Consider the following 19,122-nt stretch of genomic DNA (forward strand, 5'->3'; position numbering starts at 1 on the left):
TGCAAGGAAGCCAGCCTACCCTTGAGAAACTTTTGGCTAAAACCCCGAAGATGACTAGAAACTAGCACCAGAGCTCTAAAGGAGCTCCCCACTCCAAAAGTAAGTGATGAAGATCGTCTCCTGGAATTGTAGGGGTATGGGAAGCAAAAGAAAAGAAGAAGCCGTCAAAAGTCTGATAAGATCCGACTCTCCCGACATACTCCTAATCCAGGAGACCAAAATGGAGGATAAGGTCTTCCTCCATATCGGAAAAAACTTATGGAAAAGAAGTGAAGGACAAGCAGTCTCAGCCAGGGGGGCCTCAGGAGGCCTGGGCACTCTCTGGAATGCAAACAAATTCTCAAAGGTTAAAGAGGTCGCCAACCCACATTGGCTGTTCACTAAGCTGAAACATGCAGACTCAGTGGAGACCCTCTGCCTCTTTAATGTGTATGTTCCAGTTAGCGCAGGAGAGAAAAAGATCTGCTGGGATTCCATCAGAGGACTGGCAGAATCTGAAGATTTAGCAAATATCATCATTGCTGGAGATCTAAACCTCACTTTATCTCTAGCGGAAAAACGTGGAGGAAGCATAGTAAGGGATCCGGCGCGCGAATGGGTGGAGGATCTGCTCCAGGATTGGGATATGATCGACATCAAGCCTTCGACGGGCAAGTACACTTGGACCAACAGAAGGCTCGGCCCGTGACACATAGCTGCAAGGTTAGACAGATTTCTTGTTCAAAGTTCCTTTCTTCTTCTTGGTTTAGAATCTAGAATGCATATTCTCCCTTGCAGTGTTTCTGACCACAGACCCATCAAACTTGATATGGTGGCCCACATGGATCAGGGCCCCATTCCTTTTAAATTCAATTCCATTTGGGTCAAGGAACAATCCTTTTCGCAATTAGTAAAAGACACTTGGAAGCAACCTGTCAACGGCTCTGCCTTCTTCGTTTGGGAAGAAAAGCTTAGGAGAGTGAAAGCAGCCTTGAAAACCTGGGAAAAATCCCTTCCTAACCCAGCAATGGAAAGGAAAAAGATTCAAGAATGCCTTGAGAACCATCATCTGAAATCGGAAAAGGAAGTGATCACAAAAGAAGTCCTTGATAAGGAGGCAGATCTTCAGCAAAAACTTCTCAAAGCAAGCTCGGCCGAGGAAGAGTACTGGAGGGTCAAATCTCGGAGGCTTTGGCTCAAGGCAGGAGATAGAAACTCTGCCTTCTTCCACAAGCAAGCTCAAGCTCGGAAAAATTTCAACTCCATCTCAGAAATTAAGGTAGAGAACACCAATCACAGAGATCTGCAAAGTATAAAAAATGCTGCCTTCCTCCATTTCAAAAACCTGTACAGTGAGAAAGAGGCCCTGGGGCAAACTTCCACCTTAGTCAATGAGGTGCCCACTCTGATATCGGCTAGAAAGAACCAGTCCTTGGAAGCAGAAGTCACCAACGAAGAAATCAAAACCGCTCTTTTTGCCATGGAACCTGACAAGGCCCCGGGCCCAGATGGATTCACTGCCAGATTCCTGCAGAATTGTTGGCAGATTGTGGAAAAAGACTTGTGCAGAATGATCCGGAAATCTCAAGCTTGTCAGAAATTAGGGGGTAGCACCAATTCGGCTTTCCTGGCCCTTATCCCTAAGGAAAAAGGAGCCAACACCTTCTCCAGATTCCGCCCCATCTCCCTTTGCAACATAGGCTACAAACTGATAACAAAAGTGATTGCCAACAGGCTGAAAACTATTCTTCCTTCCATTATTCCAGAGAATCAGGGAGGTTTTATTCAAGGAAGACAGATAGTGGATAATTATATCCTGGTCCAAGAGGCGATTCACTCAAGCTTGACCCGGAAAGAGAAAGGAATGGTTGTCAAATTAGACCTGGAAAGCGCCTTTGACAGGGTGAGACACAGATTTCTGTTTGATGTTTTGCATAAGTTTGGGTTTGGGGCCAAATTCATCAGTTGGATCAAGGCATGTATCAGTGAGCCATGGATCGCCCCTTTGGTGAATGGGAGGGCCGCTGACTTTTTCAAAGCCTCTAGAGGGCTGAGGCAAGGGTGTCCCCTATCCCCCTTGCTCTTTGTCCTCCAAGCCTCTGTCCTCAGCTTCCTCTTGAATAAAAAGCAGACTGACCAAGAAATAATGGGACTAAACATAGCAAGAGGTGTTAAAAGCATAAATCATGCACTGTTTGCAGATGACTCTCTCCTGCTGGGTGCTGCCTCCTTACCCTTGGCTATAAGATTCAAAGAAGTGGTGGATGCCTACTGCGAAGATTCAGGAAGCAGCCTCAACAAAGGCAAATGCCACATTTACTGCTGGAATGCAACGATCAGATCGATTCAAGCCATATCTAACTGTTTTGGTTTTGCAGCCTCTTTTACTTGGTCATCCTTCAAGTATCTGGGCCTCCCTGTCTTCCAAAAAAGAGCCCTCAGCAGAGATTGGCTGCCTCTGATGGAAAAATTCAAGTCTAAAATTCGTTCCTGGGGATTCAACTGGCTCAATCTAGCAGGTAAGACAGTGCTTATAAAAGTTGTTCTAAATAGCCTTCCCATTTACCAGGCTGCAGTGATGATGGCTCCCATTGGCATCACGAGGAAAATGGAGGAGTATATTAGAAACTTCTTTTGGAAAGGTGGCAAAGCAAATGAGAAGAGAATTCCATTAATAAGCTGGGACACAATCTCCTTGCCCAGAATGGAAGGCGGGCTGCATTTTAAGAATATCAGTAAACAAAATATAGCATTGGGCGCAAAGCTGTTATGGAGGATAATTGCTCCAAACCCGGGCTGGGCTCAGCTTGCGCTTTGGAAAAAATACTTCCGTGGGCAAAGAGCACGCTGCCTGGACAACCCTATTACCTCCACTGGAACTATGATACATAAGCTGTGCGAGAAAGCCTCTGTCTTAATTAAACAGCATGTGCATTGGATACCTGGAAACGGAAAGCACATTAATATTTGGGAGGATCGCATTATGAGCAGCGACCCCCTTGCTGATGATCGATCCCTGTCTCAGTTAAAAGAATGGATGGATAGAGCAGGCGTTAAAACGTTGTGGGATCTATCGCAGTGGGAGAACAGCAACTGGCAGAGATGGAGAAATCTGGAGGTGCCATCGCATCTATCCAACGAATACGCCACCCTCCTCATTCACTTAAAAGGCAAAGCCCCTTTGAATACCAGGAAAGCAGACACGCGGGGATGGGGTTCGGTCCCGGGCAATTACACAGTCTCAAAAGGTTACAATCATCTCTCTCAGAAACCGAATGTGCCGCCAGATCCGAAGCCCTGGCAGGGGATCTGGTCTCAGTCAACGTTTCCCAAGATAGACATCTTTTGCTGGCTCCTCTGCCATCACAGGATCTTGACTGAGGACAGGCTTCGTAAAAGAGGCGTTATTGGACCCTCTCGCTGCTCGCTGTGTGAAGACCACGAAGAAACTGCCGCTCACATGATGCTCTCTTGTAGCTTTGCAGCCGATCTATGGAAGGAAGTGTTAAAGCCTTTAAACTCTGACTTCGCCCCTCCTATTCACTGCTCAGATTTGTTCTCTAAATGGAAGCGCATGTATCCAGGTGGCTCATCTCAGAATCTGCATATCAAACAAGCCTGGCTCGCTATTCCTAAATTAACCTGCTGGCACATATGGCTGGAAAGAAACCATAGGATCTTCAATGGCAAAAAGAGTGACTCCAGGATAATCTGGGTAAAAATCAAAAGTCATTTGAAAGAATGTTTGGGAGACCAGCTAGACAGAGCAGATCTTAGCGATCATGACGCTGCTTGGGGCGATGCTTTGGGCCTCCAATTCGTTGATAAAGTCAGACCCCCTCATATCCTTAAGCATTGGCAAATCCGTCTCAAGGCTGCAGAGCTCGTTGATCTTTGCAAAAAGAAGGCAAGAAAAACTCTATTCTTCGACGGTGCTGCAAAAGGCAACCCCGGCAGCTCCGGAGCAGGTGGTGTTATTAAAAACGCAGATGGCAAAATCGAATCCAGATATGCTTGGGGAGTGGGGTTCAACTCCAGCATTCAAGCCGAAGCTCTGGCTCTTCTCCAGGGTCTCAAGCTGCTCATCTCTTTGGGTATCAAAGATGCAACTATTTTTGGAGACTCCCAGTCCATTATAAAGGCCATGGTGGATAATTCCTCTCCCTCAGATTTAAGATTATCAAGACTTCTGAGCAGAATCAGATTCCTGACAAATACCTTTCAGAATTTGGAGTTTCTTCATATAAAGAGAGACAACAATAAAGATGCCGATGCTGAAGCCAACAAAGTAGTTCTCCTCCCCCCTGGAGTCCTTCTAAGAGACGGAGACGAAGGCTGGGACCCCATCCCATAATCGTCTGTTTAAAATGTTTTATTGTCTCTTATTAAAGCAGTTTGTTTGTATCTGTAATTTAGGAAAAATAGACAAAGCTACAAGAACTACAGCTAGCAAAAGTCGCAGGCTCATTAGAAAGGAAGCCACTTGGTGCCCGGTAGATGAGAAATCTGATCTCTGTTCACCTCATTGTAATCTGAATTAAGGCTTTCCAGCCAAGAATCAATATATCAACATAACCGTTTCTGTAAAAAAAAAAAAAAAACGTAACTACGTGGAGTATGGGGAAGCGTATGGTTAACGCATATGGAGAGCGGTTACAGATTCCGCTGGTTATTACATGCCATTCACGGTAACGGTGTGTTGAGGGAAAAACAATATTGTGGTATGGGAAAATACCGCAATAATACCGCAACTTCAACGATACCAGTATAGTAAAATTTCAGAGCTAGAAATGGCAGTATGGAGACAGTGTTATTATGGAGACAGTGTTAACGTATGAAGTCTGCGCATGCAACGTTTTGAATATGGATTGTCTGGCAGTGCAACATGTGCATCAAATTTGGGCGCATTGATTTCCCAAGATTTCAGTGTTCCATCTTGAATGTTATTATGAATTCCGCAAACGACTGCTCCATCATCGATATTACCGGTTGGAGAGTAGATGTACCAGGAGGAGAAATTTCTGTAACGCACGAATCTTTAACGGGTTATTACTGTTTAGATTTCTGAATCAGCGCTCTACAAGACCGCTTTTGACTATGACTGTAAGATTACATCGAGTCAAGCATATTCCAGATACCCGTCTACAAGACGAGGTCAGAGACCACGCAGCTGCTATGGCCACTCAATTTGTCAGATGCTGCTACCAGCAAATGAGAGAGTCCGCCAAAGTGCGATATTCAACAATTGTGCGAGATCACATGCTACAGGATCTGCGTATACTTCACAGCAACATGCCAACGGTATGAGAGAGAGAGTGCCAAAGTGCACAACCTTCAATTCAGGGTTTGTAACAGGAGTTCGATGCATACCATGACCATCAAGGTTTCAACACACAGAGATGCATAAGTGAAGACATTTCAGAGTTACACATAAAGAATTCATCAGAGGATTAATGCATTATTCAAACGCATAGGTGGTGCAACAGTCAATGTACAGAGAGATGTATAAGCGATGTGCAACTGGGAATATAGTCGTCAGAAAGGAGTTAAAAACACCATTTTTGATATTTATCTGAGAGAAGGAAAAAACAAATGTGAATTACGCAGAGAAACATTTGTATTCTCATGAACTACACTCAGACTTCAATCTCAATGAGCAATATGATTATCCTAACAAATGATCACAAACCCACAAGCTTCATTAAGACATAGAAGCGTTGGTTTACATAGGCCACAAAAACAAGTGGCTTACACAATATTGAGAAGGTTATGAACGTACCAGCTCTGATACCATGTTAAACGCACATGGGCAGCAAGAGAAATATTAATGATAAAACATGAAAGTACATTTTTTATTAACAGGAGATATACATTTATAGTACATTGTTGTGACCGTTGGGTTTCACATCCCAAGGTCTCTTGGACTCCTTTTGTCCATTCGGCTTCCACACTAACCCATTGAGGATTAGGTGTCCAACATAAACAAAGGTCAATAATCCGTTCTTATTCATCACTGGTCTCATAACTCACATAGTTTCCATGTATCAGCTTTGTTCGAAGGTTCTTATGTGTTACGAAACTGTTTAGGAGTTTTCGTAGTGCATAAACTTTGTTTAGGTGTTTTCGTAGCGCAAAACCCAGATTTTGCACTGGCTGTGCTACGAAATCGGGGATTCGTGCAGATTCGTACCAAATCTTGCTCAGCTGTCATATCTATCAAAACCCGTTATGTTTACATCATCATTTGTCAGTTTATACACTTCGCCTATCATGTCCAACCGCTTATCCTCATCATTAGAGTCGTTAGGTACCTTGGTACGCTCAGATTTCAAGTTTCAAGAAGAGCCAAGTATTCACAGTCATGATTTGTGGTTGGATTCATGCGTAAGGAATAAATTGTCAAGTGTTCAATTTGAATTCATTGAAAATCAGGCGAGCCAGCTTTCAAGCGAGGCAGCTTTCAAGAGAGGCAGCGATTGAAAATTGAAACAGTGCCAGTCTTTCAAATTTTCATTCCGTTGGAATCCCATGGAGAGGGCTACAGAAGGAAAGGAGCACAGGTCAGGCAGGTGCTTGAGGAACGAACCTGAAGGTTTAGACATTATCTTAAAGAACAGAGAAGTTGAACGCGCATTCAAGCAGGTTGGCTGTTGGAATTTCTGCGAAAAGCTTCAAGGAGGCCATATGCAAATCACCAAGGAGTTTGCGTTGAATTTCACAGGACTGAATACAAAAGTTGGGATGCTTGAATTGCCAATCACTCCAGAGGTCATATCTACAGTCACTGAGATTCCGAGGGGACAGGAGAAATGGTTTAAAAATTTCAAGTTTGACATGACCCCCTGCAAGGAATTTCTGAAACCGGAGTTTATTGATTCAGATTTAAACAAGTCTGTGCCCAGGCATTTTGTCAAGGACTCATATGCCAATTTACTTACCTGCATACAGAGGTACTTTACCTGTGAGGGGAGGTATCATAAGGTGTATTCATATCACTTCAAGCTTCTACTACATTTCACAGGAAAGGTATCTCTTGATTTACCTTTCTACTTGTTTCGTAGCATAGGCAAAATGTGTGACAAGGTGCAGTTAAAAAGGGAAGCCTGTGAGACCTCATTGTTTCATCACGACTTAGTTAAATTAATCGTTTTGCATGAGCTCCAGAAAGTAGGTAGGGACTGGCCCACGTTCATGTTTATGTTTGGTTTCAAGAACGAGACTGGTCTTCGCCCTCAAGCTACAAAAGATTCTCCAACAGCAACTGGCCAACGTGCAGAAACAAGATCCAGGAGATTTGTAAAATTGAAGGCTAGGAAACAGGTAAAGGAACCCACCAAACCACTGATAATCCAAGACACACCCCAACAGTCCCAGAAAGAGAAAACTCAGATCAGAGAGGGTGTACATGAATCATCTACAGGTGAAGTAGTCCAGAGAAGAATGACAAGGAGCCAATTAGCTAAGGAAAAAAGAAAGATAGTGGTTACTGAGGAAAGCCCGTTTCAAAGGGAAGTCTTAATGACTTACTACAAGCTATTGATATTGAAGAATCTCCCTTGGTTCGAGCAGATTTGATAGAATCAGGAAAGGACAAGACCAAAAAGATCAAAGCCTCAAAAAAGCTCAAGTTTGATGATCCGGTTGCTAAATTTGTCTTTAAGCCAAGAAGACCTGTGACGAGGCATTCAAGATAGGTACAAGAGACATTGCTAGAAGCAAGTGAAACAGAGGAGATAGCACAGTCTCATGAAGGACTTGTGACTTCATCAAAAATATCATCTCAGCTGCATAAAAAAGATAAAGGTAAGGCAGTTATCCCTCAAGAGGAATATAGTGTTGAAGAGTTAAAAAAGAAGTTGAAATTAGAAAACCTGGAAATTGCTAAATTGAAGAAAGCCTCAAGGAAACATGCAATCAAGGAAGCTCATTTTAACAAAATGGAGGCTCTGTGGGAAGACAAAACAATTCAAATACCCGAGGTGGTCGACTGTCATGCTCAATACTACACCTGGTCAGTTCCCGCAATAAAGGAAGCAAAATTCATCAGAAGAGTTAATATGAAACTGAGAGCTGGGATCAGAGTTATGAAGAGGCAAATTGAGGATTTGAAGATACAGCTAAGCTAGCGGGAAAGATTTCCTTAAGGAAATCACACAGCAAGTAAGGTTATATCCCAAATTTTGATGATTTACCTTGTTGCAGTTTTCCTTGAAGAATGATGCATCTCCATTCAATTTTGAATAGCTTCAGGGCAATTGAAAGGGACATTTCAATATAAAGAGGCTCAAGACAGTCAAATTTTGGTATTAAAACTGTGTTTTGTGATTACACAGCAGTTTCGTAGCGCGCTACGAAACTGCTGTAGGTGATGCATAATGCACAGCAGTTTCGTAGCGCGCTACGAAACTGCTGTAGCTGCATAATTAAAATCAGTCGACCAATTTTGAGTAATCAAGGGGAAATTTTTTTGAAAGGGGATTTCAGAAAAAGATCATTTACAATGTGCAAGCAACCAGCAAGGGTAAAACAAGCGGAGGAAAAGATATATGAACTCTAAACTTTTTGTTATACAAATGATCACCGCTAGTATTGTCCATGACATTTCAAACAGCTTCGAAGAGGTTTTGTCTTCACACAGGTATATGGGAAAGGTCTACAACACATGAAGAACGTGGCACTCCAATCTATTTTTGTGTAATCAAAGAAGAACAACATGGATAATTGATTTCGAATATCCTTGAGGAGACCAAAAGCAGAAAAACAGGGGCAGTTTCCTACTTTCCAGGAGCAGTAAAGAGATGAGACATTAAGAGCCATCAAGGAGTTCTAAACATCCACCAAAGCTAAACTGAAGGAGACCACTTGTCAGAGAACGAGTTTTGATTGTAATAAATACTATTACCAACATGATGTGGAGTTAGATTCCTAATTGTCTTAGGTCTCTAAAAACTTCCAGTTAGTAGTATGTTGCATTTAATAGTTAGTTAAAGTTTGAGTAGGTGTCATAGCAAGCAGAATTCGAGTTCCCCTCATGCTGGAGGAGGAATCTCAAGAATTCTATATATAGGAGAGAGAGCAATGTACCAAGGGTTGGAAAATTATTGAGAAAAGCTCTCATATTGTGCTTTGTGTAAAGACTTTGTTTTCTAGTAATACAGTATTGGCCTTGCTTCTCAGGAATCAAAAGGAATTCGATGTTCTAAATGTCTTGTGTTGTCTTTTTCCTATTATCTACAGTGTTATGAATGTCTGATTACTTAGAAATCACTAACAATGCTCTAATTTCCTTCATACATTTGTAAACTGTGTTGGTCCCCTATGTGATTGGTGTGTTTATATATGTTGGATTTTGAATGCCCTGACTTCTATGCAAAGTTAACCTTACTGTCAATACTGAAGCATATCTGACTCCATAAGCCCAATGGATACTTTTTAATTATGTTTCAACCTCTTATACTTGTTCATTTTGTTTCATAGAGTTAGCCATCTTGTTCATTATCCAAGTCTTTAATCCTGTGAGAGAGCCCTCTCAGGTTGGGGAGGCTAAGCCTCAGCCTAAAGTAGGTTTGAAATAGTTACTTAAAGTCTACCTAATCACAGTAGCCTATCAGGGTCTGATTTTGAGATAACAACCTACATGGTGTTAATTTCTCTTGCATGTTTGATTTTCATATTCTTAATTAATTATGTCAATTCTTTAATAGGATTATGGTCAACCTCCTTGACTTCCTTTTTTTAGGGTCACAAAACTTACTTGGACCTCAATCAAAACCTAGAATCTCATACTTACCAAATGCCTTCTCACATTGTTCCAATTCTTCAGCCAAGGTATGAGCAACCTTATAATCAACGGGCTTAACATGTCTTAACTCATAGTAAGTATCAACATTAAATGCATCAAGATAATATTCCAAAAGAGACTTATCAATGGGTTTATATTCTTAACGTAATTATTTAACAATACCATTAAACCTTTTATTGAATTATGCGACAATCTCATTTTCTTCCTTCTTATTATCATTGATATCTCTAAGAAAATACCTTCCTTCCCTCTTATCCCCTTATTTATCTTTAAAAGCATGAAGAAACATCTGCAATTATTTCTTCACTGTCCAGTTTCGGTTGAGATCTAGAATACAATCACTCACGGGCAAAATTTTCCATGTCATTGGACTGGCAACAATATCAAAGAGGCCTGGGAGTCTTGGTGGTCCAAATCCGCAAATCAGAAACAAAAAATTTGCCCCCTATTATTTGTTGGGGCATCTGGATCACCAGGAATTTTAGAAATTTTCAGGACAAAAACATTCTGGGAGCAGCTTTGTGCAACAACATCCTAGCTATCTACAACTCTCTCCTTGAATACAAAGACCTGCCCCCCCCAAATTATTATCCCTGAATATTTTGATAAGGACCAGCCTTGGGCATACTTTGATGGCTTTGCCAGCGCCGAAGGTTGTGGGGGAGGGGCTATACTTCAGCTGTCAGAGACAGTAAACTTCAAATTGAAAGTGGGTCTAGGAAGAGGAACAAACAACTATGCTGAACTAAACAACCTCAAACATTTACTCCTTTTTGCCCTGGAAAAACATTGCCCTTCAATCCAAATATTTGGAGACTCTCAGCTCATCATTAATTGGATAAATGGGTCTTATCATTGTCACGTGCACACACTCAGAGACATGCTGGAAGAAACAATTGGTCTAAAATCATAGTTTGAACCCTTTGTCTGCTGTCATATTTACCGGGAAAGGAATGAAGTCGCTGACTTTCTTTCCAAAGAGGTTGCGCAACTGAGCAGAGGACAATGGATAATACAGGAATACAGGAATGGTGACTTCTTCCAGATATATCACAGGCCATATATAGATGAGGAGGCAGGTTCCCAGGATTGATCGACAGGATCAATCCAACATTGGTTTCTCTGGTTTATTTTGCTTTGTCTTGTTTTTATTATATGCAGAACAGTCTACCAAACGGTATGTATATAGCTCTTGCACCTTCAAGTAAATTGAAGGGTTTTGTAATATTTAAGCAACACAGAACTCCGCCATCTGACAGTAGAGAAAGCATAACACAATGCTGGCATACAACATGTAATTTTCTTAAAATTTTAATGAAAATTACACTTTTTCCTTGGAAAAAAAACATTTGCAATGAATCAAATGAGTTATCAGTGTTTTCCATAAATCAATCTAATTCTTCTTCCACCAAAGAGAGAACAAATAACATCACTTTACATCTTCATGATTATAATAAGCCTTGCTATAATATTTACCCAAGAAATATTTAAAAGCTCAGAGATGATCATCAACACTAATTGGATTATTACCTTGGAAGGAGGGCAACTTGTCAATACCATGCCCTCGAAGATCATGAGGATGACCTTGAATTCTAGTGAAATTGTAAGGGGGGAATAAGTATATGATGTCTTGATCAAGCAGGTCAGGAAAAAGCAAACAAATATCAAGGAGGGCTTCCTGTCCAATAAAAACAAGGTTTTTACTAGAATTGAGCTTGTTTAATCGAGCTCTAAGGGCCTTTTCAGGGTCTGGAGCAAAATTAAGCAAGATACCAGGATTCCTTCTAGTATACACTCTTGTGAGAGGAGGAATAAGTGGAGTCACGACTCAAATAGAAAACTAACGCTAGACACCGGGTGCTAGTTAGTAACGGGAAACCAAGAACAAGAAACTTGTCTTGGAAAAAATGGTGAAGCGTCGAGAACAAGAAACTTGTCCCCAGTAACAATGCCATAAATTTTTGTCACCCAAAGTGTACACCCGAGGCAACAACGCTCAGAGTAGGGGGTTGTAATTTTGCTCCCTACTCACTTTGTTTAAGCTATCTCCTAAAAGCAGGTTAAGGGGTGTAGGCCCTAAAGGTGAAAGGATGAGAACTTGTTGAAAGTCAATAAGTTTAGGAGATACAAATGAATATCCTAGAAAATTGATTTAAATTATATGGCTAGTAAGATTAATAAGCACAAACAATTATATTATTTGAGATATACCAAAGATATACTAATGCCTTAGAATTGAGAAACACTTGCATGAAAACATTAATATGTCAAGTTACCGGATAAACAAATGTTGCAAAGATGATATGCAAGATCTGTCCTAGATGAAAAGTAGGATCTAATCTAAAGTGAGATGCAAGAACTTGGTTACTTTTAGTTAGATGCCTAATATATATGAGAGCCTTCGGCTAAATTGTTTTGAAGCAAGTTTCACATGGGGTTGTAGAAAGAAGTCCAGGGGAAGGTACGCTAAGGCGTCATTAATGATACCTACCCTGGAGTTCTAACGCCCTATATGACTCCATTCCTACAAGGGATTTCCCTCAAGAGAATTGCAAGGTCCCCTGTTTTAACCTCAATGTGATGGTTAAGCGTCACAAATTATGAGATAGAAGGTGACCCTAAATCTTTATCAACCGAGGTTATGCTTGGAGGTAACTTTTAATAAATGCACCTCTAGACTAGAATGAAGATGCAAATGATGACAATATTAGCTTGCGTCAATGAGATACCATTATACTTCAATGCTTCAAACCACTTGTAACCAAGATCATCAAATGTTACTTTTTTCAACACAAGATTACATGAATGCCAAATGTAATTAGTGAAACACTTAAAGATTATTCAACGAAGAAATGCTATTAAGGTGGTTTTAATGTGCTTATTATAACTCCTCTTACACTTATAATATAGCAATTGGGAAAAAGAGAAACTTCAAGATTTTACAAGCACAACTAGATAAGCACGATGAGATTGCTAACAATAATTAATCAATGCATTGCAATAAGAGCTAATCATGCAATGATACTTCTAACAAGGGAGAAACACAAGAAATAAGGTTAGTGATCTAACAAACTATCGTTAAGATAAGAGAGAAACCAATGCAATCTACTATCTAATATACTTCTTAGCATACAATAATTAAAATATGAATGCACCAGACCTTGAGAGATGTTACTGTTAATTAGATCAGCCCACTACCAACAAGAGACGAGTCACAAATTAAAAAGCACAGGAGATAGAACAATGGTTAGGACTTTGTAGTTAATGTGTGATGTGTTTAGGTATTTTTAGGCTTATTATTGCTAGATTTTAGTGTGATTATACCACTGTATGCTTTACTTCAGATTTTATTGATATGACAGTCCACAAATAGGCCATAGTGGGAAAGGAACAAGGCCTCAAAACCTTGTTAAATTCCTCCAAAGAATGATACGCCAAGTAAAGAACCCATGAGCAATTTTAAGTATGCAATATAACTCCTCCAAACTCAAATGTGAAATCTGTAACCACAAATGTTAGCTTTAGAAATGACAATATCATACCTTCAAACCCTCATGGCTAGGGCTAAAGAGGCCTTGTGACCAAGGCTAAAAGGCTAGGTTGATGGGTCAATAAGAGACCAAACTCACAATCCCTTTCTCAAATTAAGACCAATGATTAGTCCTTAAAAATAAGTATTTCAAGCCTTTATGGATAAAAAATTTGAAATGACAAACTTTCAATGATAACAACACCTCAAACCCCTCTAAAAGAATTTGATTAAGCATGCAACAAAGGTTATACCAGAGAAGAAAGAAATGCAATGAATGTGTGGTGCTTCCAAGCCTTGCAGCTAGGCTATAGGAAGCCTATTAGGCCTGTGACCAAGCCAAGTGAGCTTCAAAACCCCTGCAACTACCTTCAACATGCAATCAAGTCAGATTTAAACCACTAAAATATGATTATATCCACAAATACTTGTTTGAAAAATTTTCACGTGATAAACCTTTATGAAAACCCTGATTTTGCAATGAAATTAGCCCATTTAGGGCTTGTGGCCTCCATAAAATGGATGATCATTGAGAAATTGATCTGAAAATTGATCTAAGATAAACAATTAAGGTATTACAGACTCGTGTGCATGGATGTGCCTATGTTATTTTATGCAATGGATCGATAAGATTGCGAAATACACAAACACTGAAGCAGTTAGTGAAAACATAACACGAAAACATGTAAACACAACAAGTTTAATAAGGAGTTCACCCAATACTCCTGGGATAGTCTCCCGGTCCAACCTTCAGTGGTGGCCTCTCTATTATGTTTTCAAAAGCAGAGTTTTTATAACAGTGACCTCAATTTGAGTCTCACCTAGCATATATGAATCAGCAAGACTGTACTTGGATTCCCCGAAGCCTCTGGAGTACACAGACTCTACTTACTGAAAATCGACCTCTATTGTTCACAGTAGTATGAGCCCAATCTAAGACTCATACATGAAAGGCATATACAGAGGAGTTCGCTTGAACCTCTCAAGCCTTCTCTGGAGTACACAGACTCTCTGACTCTCTCTGGCTCTGTCTGGCTTGATGTTGCCTTTGCTTCTACAGTTCAACTTAGCTCCTTCTGTCTGCTCTTAGCTTTCTGCATCTAACTAACTCTCTGCTTGCTTTGTCTCTGTCAGTTCGTGGCTTTAAGGGCATTGGCTTCCTGACTGTTTGTTTCCGCTTCTCGGCTTTTGGGTTCCTTGCCTCTGTCTATATGAATCCCTTCTTTCAGCGTTTACAATCACTGCATAATGCTTCACAGGGAGGTGGCCACCTATTCTGTAATGGATGAGTGTGTCAGATTCACTGGAAATGTTTGAATGGTCGTTATTTCTTTTTTCTCCAAGATTGCCTGCGAAACACGAATCTTCTGCCAACGCATCATCCATATCGGACTTCAAATCCCATGCGATCTTGCTCTATAACCTTGTCAAATCTGGTCATCCATCGGGACGCGTCTTCGCCATTGATCTGGACCCGCCAAATCCTACGGTTTTCGCTCATATTGGGAAGTTGAGTAGCTCGATGGTTACCTGTCCGATGTGAGCGGTTTTATCTCTCTTTCGCTGGACGTGTGGCACTCGCTGTATGGCATCGGGCGGAACTTGGTTGAAACCGCTTATTGCTCAAAGCCCTTTCGATATTCTGCAGGTTTTGTGGAATCCCGCTACGTCAGAACCGAGGCATTATTTTCTGCGTTTCATAATTATTTCGGGTCTGGGCGCTCGAAGCTTCTCTTCATTGAGAGGTTTGCCCTGCGATATGCAATCAGAATCCACCTCCGTTTCTCGAAAAGACCTCCTGTTTTGCTAACTTGTGGCAGCGCGCGTTACCATGGGCTGACGGTCTGTGCGCGTGACCGAGGGTCCTCATTGCTCCGTGCTGATCACAAATTGCAACTGTTATGAGGATATCTCTGATAAGCTTGACCTTTATAAGACTTTGAAACTTTGGCATGATTTTTAAGAGTTCATGAAAACTTAGAGAGTGTTCTAGGATCCAATTCGGATCACGACCTTCCCACTGAAAAAGCTTTTGGACCACCAAAAGTTGGTTTTTAAGCATCAATCAAGTGAGGGTATAAATTCCTCGCTTGCCCAATTTCTATCCATCTTGCATTGCTTGGTTTTGAACCTTTGAGCCCAATCCTAAGGTACTCAAAATCACCTCCACGCATTGTCCTTACCTTCCTGTCTAGAACTGTATCTTCCTGCAATTCATTGAGATATTCAGGCAATAGATCATCAATAGAAGGCAATTGGCTCTGCTCTTCGGGATCTTTAATCAATGAAGTTTCAAACAGTCTCATGCTTTCTGCATTAACTATGGAATACATGTGCATGTAAATTGGCAAATCAAGGTGAAAAACATTTTCGCCAATTTTCTCAAGTATCCTGAAAGGTCCATACCTTATTGGCTTCAGCTTCTTACCTTCACCTTGCATTTTGTCTTTGCTGATATACAACCAGACTTGATCACCAAATTGGAAACTATGCTCAATCCGATGCTTATCATGCTTTTCCTTGTAGTTGGCTTGGCTCTTTTCCAGCTATTCCTGTACTGCCTGGTGAATCTCTTGGATTTGTTCAATGAACTTGGCTGCCTTCTACACATCACTGTGTCCTTCAACCGCTATGTCTTTACCAAATACAAAATCCAAGGGAGACCTTGGTGTGAAACCAAAACAGGTCTCAAAAGGAGATCTCTATGTAGAAGAATGTTTAGCTCAATTGTAAGCATGCTGCACATAGCATAGGTGTTCATCCCAAAGCTTGGAATGCTTGCTGCAATAGCCTCTGAGCAACTGGATCACTGTCCTGTTGACCACTTCTGTTTGGCCATCTTTTTGTGGATGAAAGGTTGTGCTCTTCTTTAGTCTGGTGTCCATCACTTCCCATAGACTCAACCAAAATTTCCCAACAAATCGGGAATCTCAACCAGATACAATGGAAGTGGGTAATCCAAAATGAACCCATACATGCTGAAAGAACAACTTTGCGGTTTGTTCAGCTGTAATCTATTTGTTGTTTTTTTGATAGAAACGGTTATGGAGTATTTGTATTCATCTTGGCCTAAATGCCGAAAATCTGATTACATTGAGGATGTCTAAGTTTGTTTGCATCTCACTGCTAAGAATGAGAATGCAGCTGAAGCTTGAGGACTTCTTCCTTGATAAGGAATCTATAGATTCGATTTTAGAAATTTTCCCCCACTTGAAGATGCAAACAAATTTATTTAAAAGCAAGCAGTAAAACATGGCAATAATCAGCTTATGGGATGGGTTCCCATAGTTCTTCTTCGTCTTTCATCTTGACCCCGGCAGTGAGGAGGGCAGCTTTGTTGGCTTCTATATCCACGTCTTTATTATGAGTTCTCATCATGTGGTAGTAATTCAGCTTCTGAAAAGCGCTTTCCAAGCCCTTAATTTTGGAAATCAGCCTCGCTAGTTTAAGATCCAAAGCTGGGGAATTGGAGACCATTGCGTTTATAATGATCTGGGAGTCACCTATAACATTAGCTTCATTTATATTCAATTCTTGAAGGATCTTGAGGCCTTGAAAGAGGGCCAGAGCCTCAGCTTGAATGCTGGAAGAGTGTCCAAGCCCCCAAGCAAAGGAATGAATTTTTTCCCCAAATGGATTTACAATAACACCTCCTGCACCAGCTTTGCCCGGATTACCCTTAGCTGCCCCGTCAAAAAAGAGGGAGTGCCTTGAATGCGATTTGAGCCAGTCTTGAAAGTCTATTTCAGATTTCATTATTTGCCAGTCTTTAAGAGGAGGAACGTTTCTAACTGCTGGTTGAAATTGCAAGTCAAGGAATGATCCCCAAGCAATGTCCTGTTGGCTGAGATTAGAATCATCTTTTATATCAGTCAAACACTCCTTTAAATGACATTTAATCTTGATTTCTAAGACCTTGTGATTCTGATTAGAATTCCTGAAAATTCTTCTATTTCGTTCTAGCCATATCTGCCAACAAATAACCTTTGGAAGGACAGCCCATGCAGTTTTGATTATCTGGTTTTTAGGAGGGGGGCCAGGATATCTGGTTGCCCAATTTGAAAAAAGATCAGCAGTGGAACAAGGAAGCAAAAAGTTGGGATCCAAAATGTGAATGAAGTAGCACCAGATCTGCTTAGAGAAGTTGCATTCAAGGATTAAATGGACTGTTGTCTCTGCATTTTCGTTGCACAACGAGCAGATGGAGGGACCGTAGAATCCTTTTCTCTGCAAAATGTCATACGTTAGGATTCTGCCATGGCAAAGAAGCCAGGCAAAAAAATCGACTTTGGGCCATGAAGGGAAACGCCAGACTCCCTGCCAAGGAGCTGGGTTGGGGGGGACGTATGGCCTCTCATTCAGCTTGGCATATCCCAAGGAGACAGCATAGCCTCTGGCATTCAGCCCCCAGCCTTTCAGATCTCTTTTCCTCATGTGCGTGGGTGCCAAACCGTGAAGGAGGTCAAGCAACGTGGACCATTCGTTGGTTAGATGGGCCGGCACCTCAATTCGTTTCCATCCTGCCCAAACAGAATCGCTCCAAAGAGAGATATCCCACAACGAACACAACCCCTCTCTATCCATCCAGCATCGCAGCGCTCTAATGGAGGCTCTGTCTTCAATTGGGTCCATATTCATGATTTTATCAGTCCAGATGTTGATCTTTTTGCCATTTCCTGGGATCCAGTAGGAGTGCGCTTTAATTAAAGGAGCAGCTTTGGCATACAGCTTGAGGAAAGACGAGTTAGGCAAATGTATCACATTGTCTAAACAGCTGGAACGAGGACCTCTGAAGTATTTTTTCTAGAGAGCCAACTGGGCCCAGCCAGGCTTGGGCGCAATGATCCTCCAGATAATCTTAGCTGCCATAGCCACATTCTGTTGACAAAGATTTTTGAAATTCAAACCACCCTCCCACAGTGGCTTGGAGATGGTTTCCCAACTGATAAGAGGAATCTTGTTTTCATTCTGTTTTCCTCCCTTCCAAAAGAACCTCCGCATGAACTCTTCCATTTTTTTAATATGATTGCCGGAGCAAGAAGCCCAGCAAATTGAAATAGAGGTAGACTGGTAAGCACAGATTTAATTAGGACAGATTTTCCAGCAGTGTTGAGCCAGGAGTAACCCCAGGCTTGGATCCTAGTCTTGAATTTTTCAAGCTGAGGGAGCCAGTCTTTGCTTGCAGGTCTCTTATGAACAACAGGAAGGCCCAAGTATTTGAAAGAAGTCCAAGAAGAGGAGGCTGCAAACCCCAAACATCTAGAAATAGTGGAGAGCAATCTGGGCGAGGTGTTCCAGCTGAAGATGTGGCATTTGTTCTTATTTACAACGCTGCCTGAGGCCTCACTGAATTCATCCAAAACTGCTTTAAATTTAGAGGCAGAGGAAAGAGACGCAGCACCCAAAAGCAGTGTGTCATCCGCAAATAAAGCGTGATTCAAGTTTTTGACCCCTCTTGCAATACACAATCCATTAATATCTTGATCTTGCATTTTTTTTGTCTAACAGAAAGTTGAGAACAGAGGCTTGGATGACAAATAGTAGAGGGGAAAGAGGACACCCCTGCCTAAGCCCTCTCGAAGCTTTGAAAAAATCATTGGCTCTTCCATTTACAAGAGGAGCAATCCATGGCTCCGAGATGCATGCCTGGATCCAATTAATGAAGTTTGCTCCAAAACCAAACCCGCGGATGACTTTTAAAAGAAATATATGATTTACTCGATCAAAAGCATTTGCTAAATCAAGTTTAATCACCATACCTTGTTCTTTTTGAAGAAGACTTGAGTGAATTTCCTCTTGAACTAGAATGAAG

At 41.3% G+C, this 19,122-nt stretch overlaps 1 protein-coding gene across 1 annotated transcript; it reads left to right on the top strand.

The window, feature by feature from the left end:
- The first annotated feature begins 220 nt into the window (after positions 1-220).
- Positions 221-4,333, top strand: LOC149145858 (uncharacterized). The gene is made up of 3 exons (XM_089452584.1): positions 221-654; positions 778-1,964; positions 2,181-4,333. The coding sequence occupies exons 1-3, from the start codon at positions 221-223 to the stop codon at positions 4,331-4,333; spliced, it is 3,774 nt and encodes a 1,257-aa protein (XP_089308710.1).
- Positions 4,334-19,122: the final 14,789 nt, after the last annotated feature.

Source organism: Pinus tabuliformis, chromosome X, assembly GCF_031772625.1.
Source record: "Pinus tabuliformis cultivar Carrire ecotype Pingquan chromosome X, CPIR1, whole genome shotgun sequence".
NCBI classification, from domain to species: domain Eukaryota; kingdom Viridiplantae; phylum Streptophyta; class Pinopsida; order Pinales; family Pinaceae; genus Pinus; species Pinus tabuliformis.

Excerpts from the sequence above, each read along its gene's own strand:
- LOC149145858 (XM_089452584.1), top strand. The coding sequence starts at position 221 with ATGGAGGATAAGGTCTTCCTCCATATCGGAAAAAACTTATGGAAAAGA. Across the intron at positions 655-777 it reads ATCAAGCCTTCGACGGGCAA|TGTTTCTGACCACAGACCCA; the intron begins GTACACTTGGAC and ends TCTCCCTTGCAG. Across the intron at positions 1,965-2,180 it reads TTGGATCAAGGCATGTATCA|ATGACTCTCTCCTGCTGGGT; the intron begins GTGAGCCATGGA and ends CACTGTTTGCAG.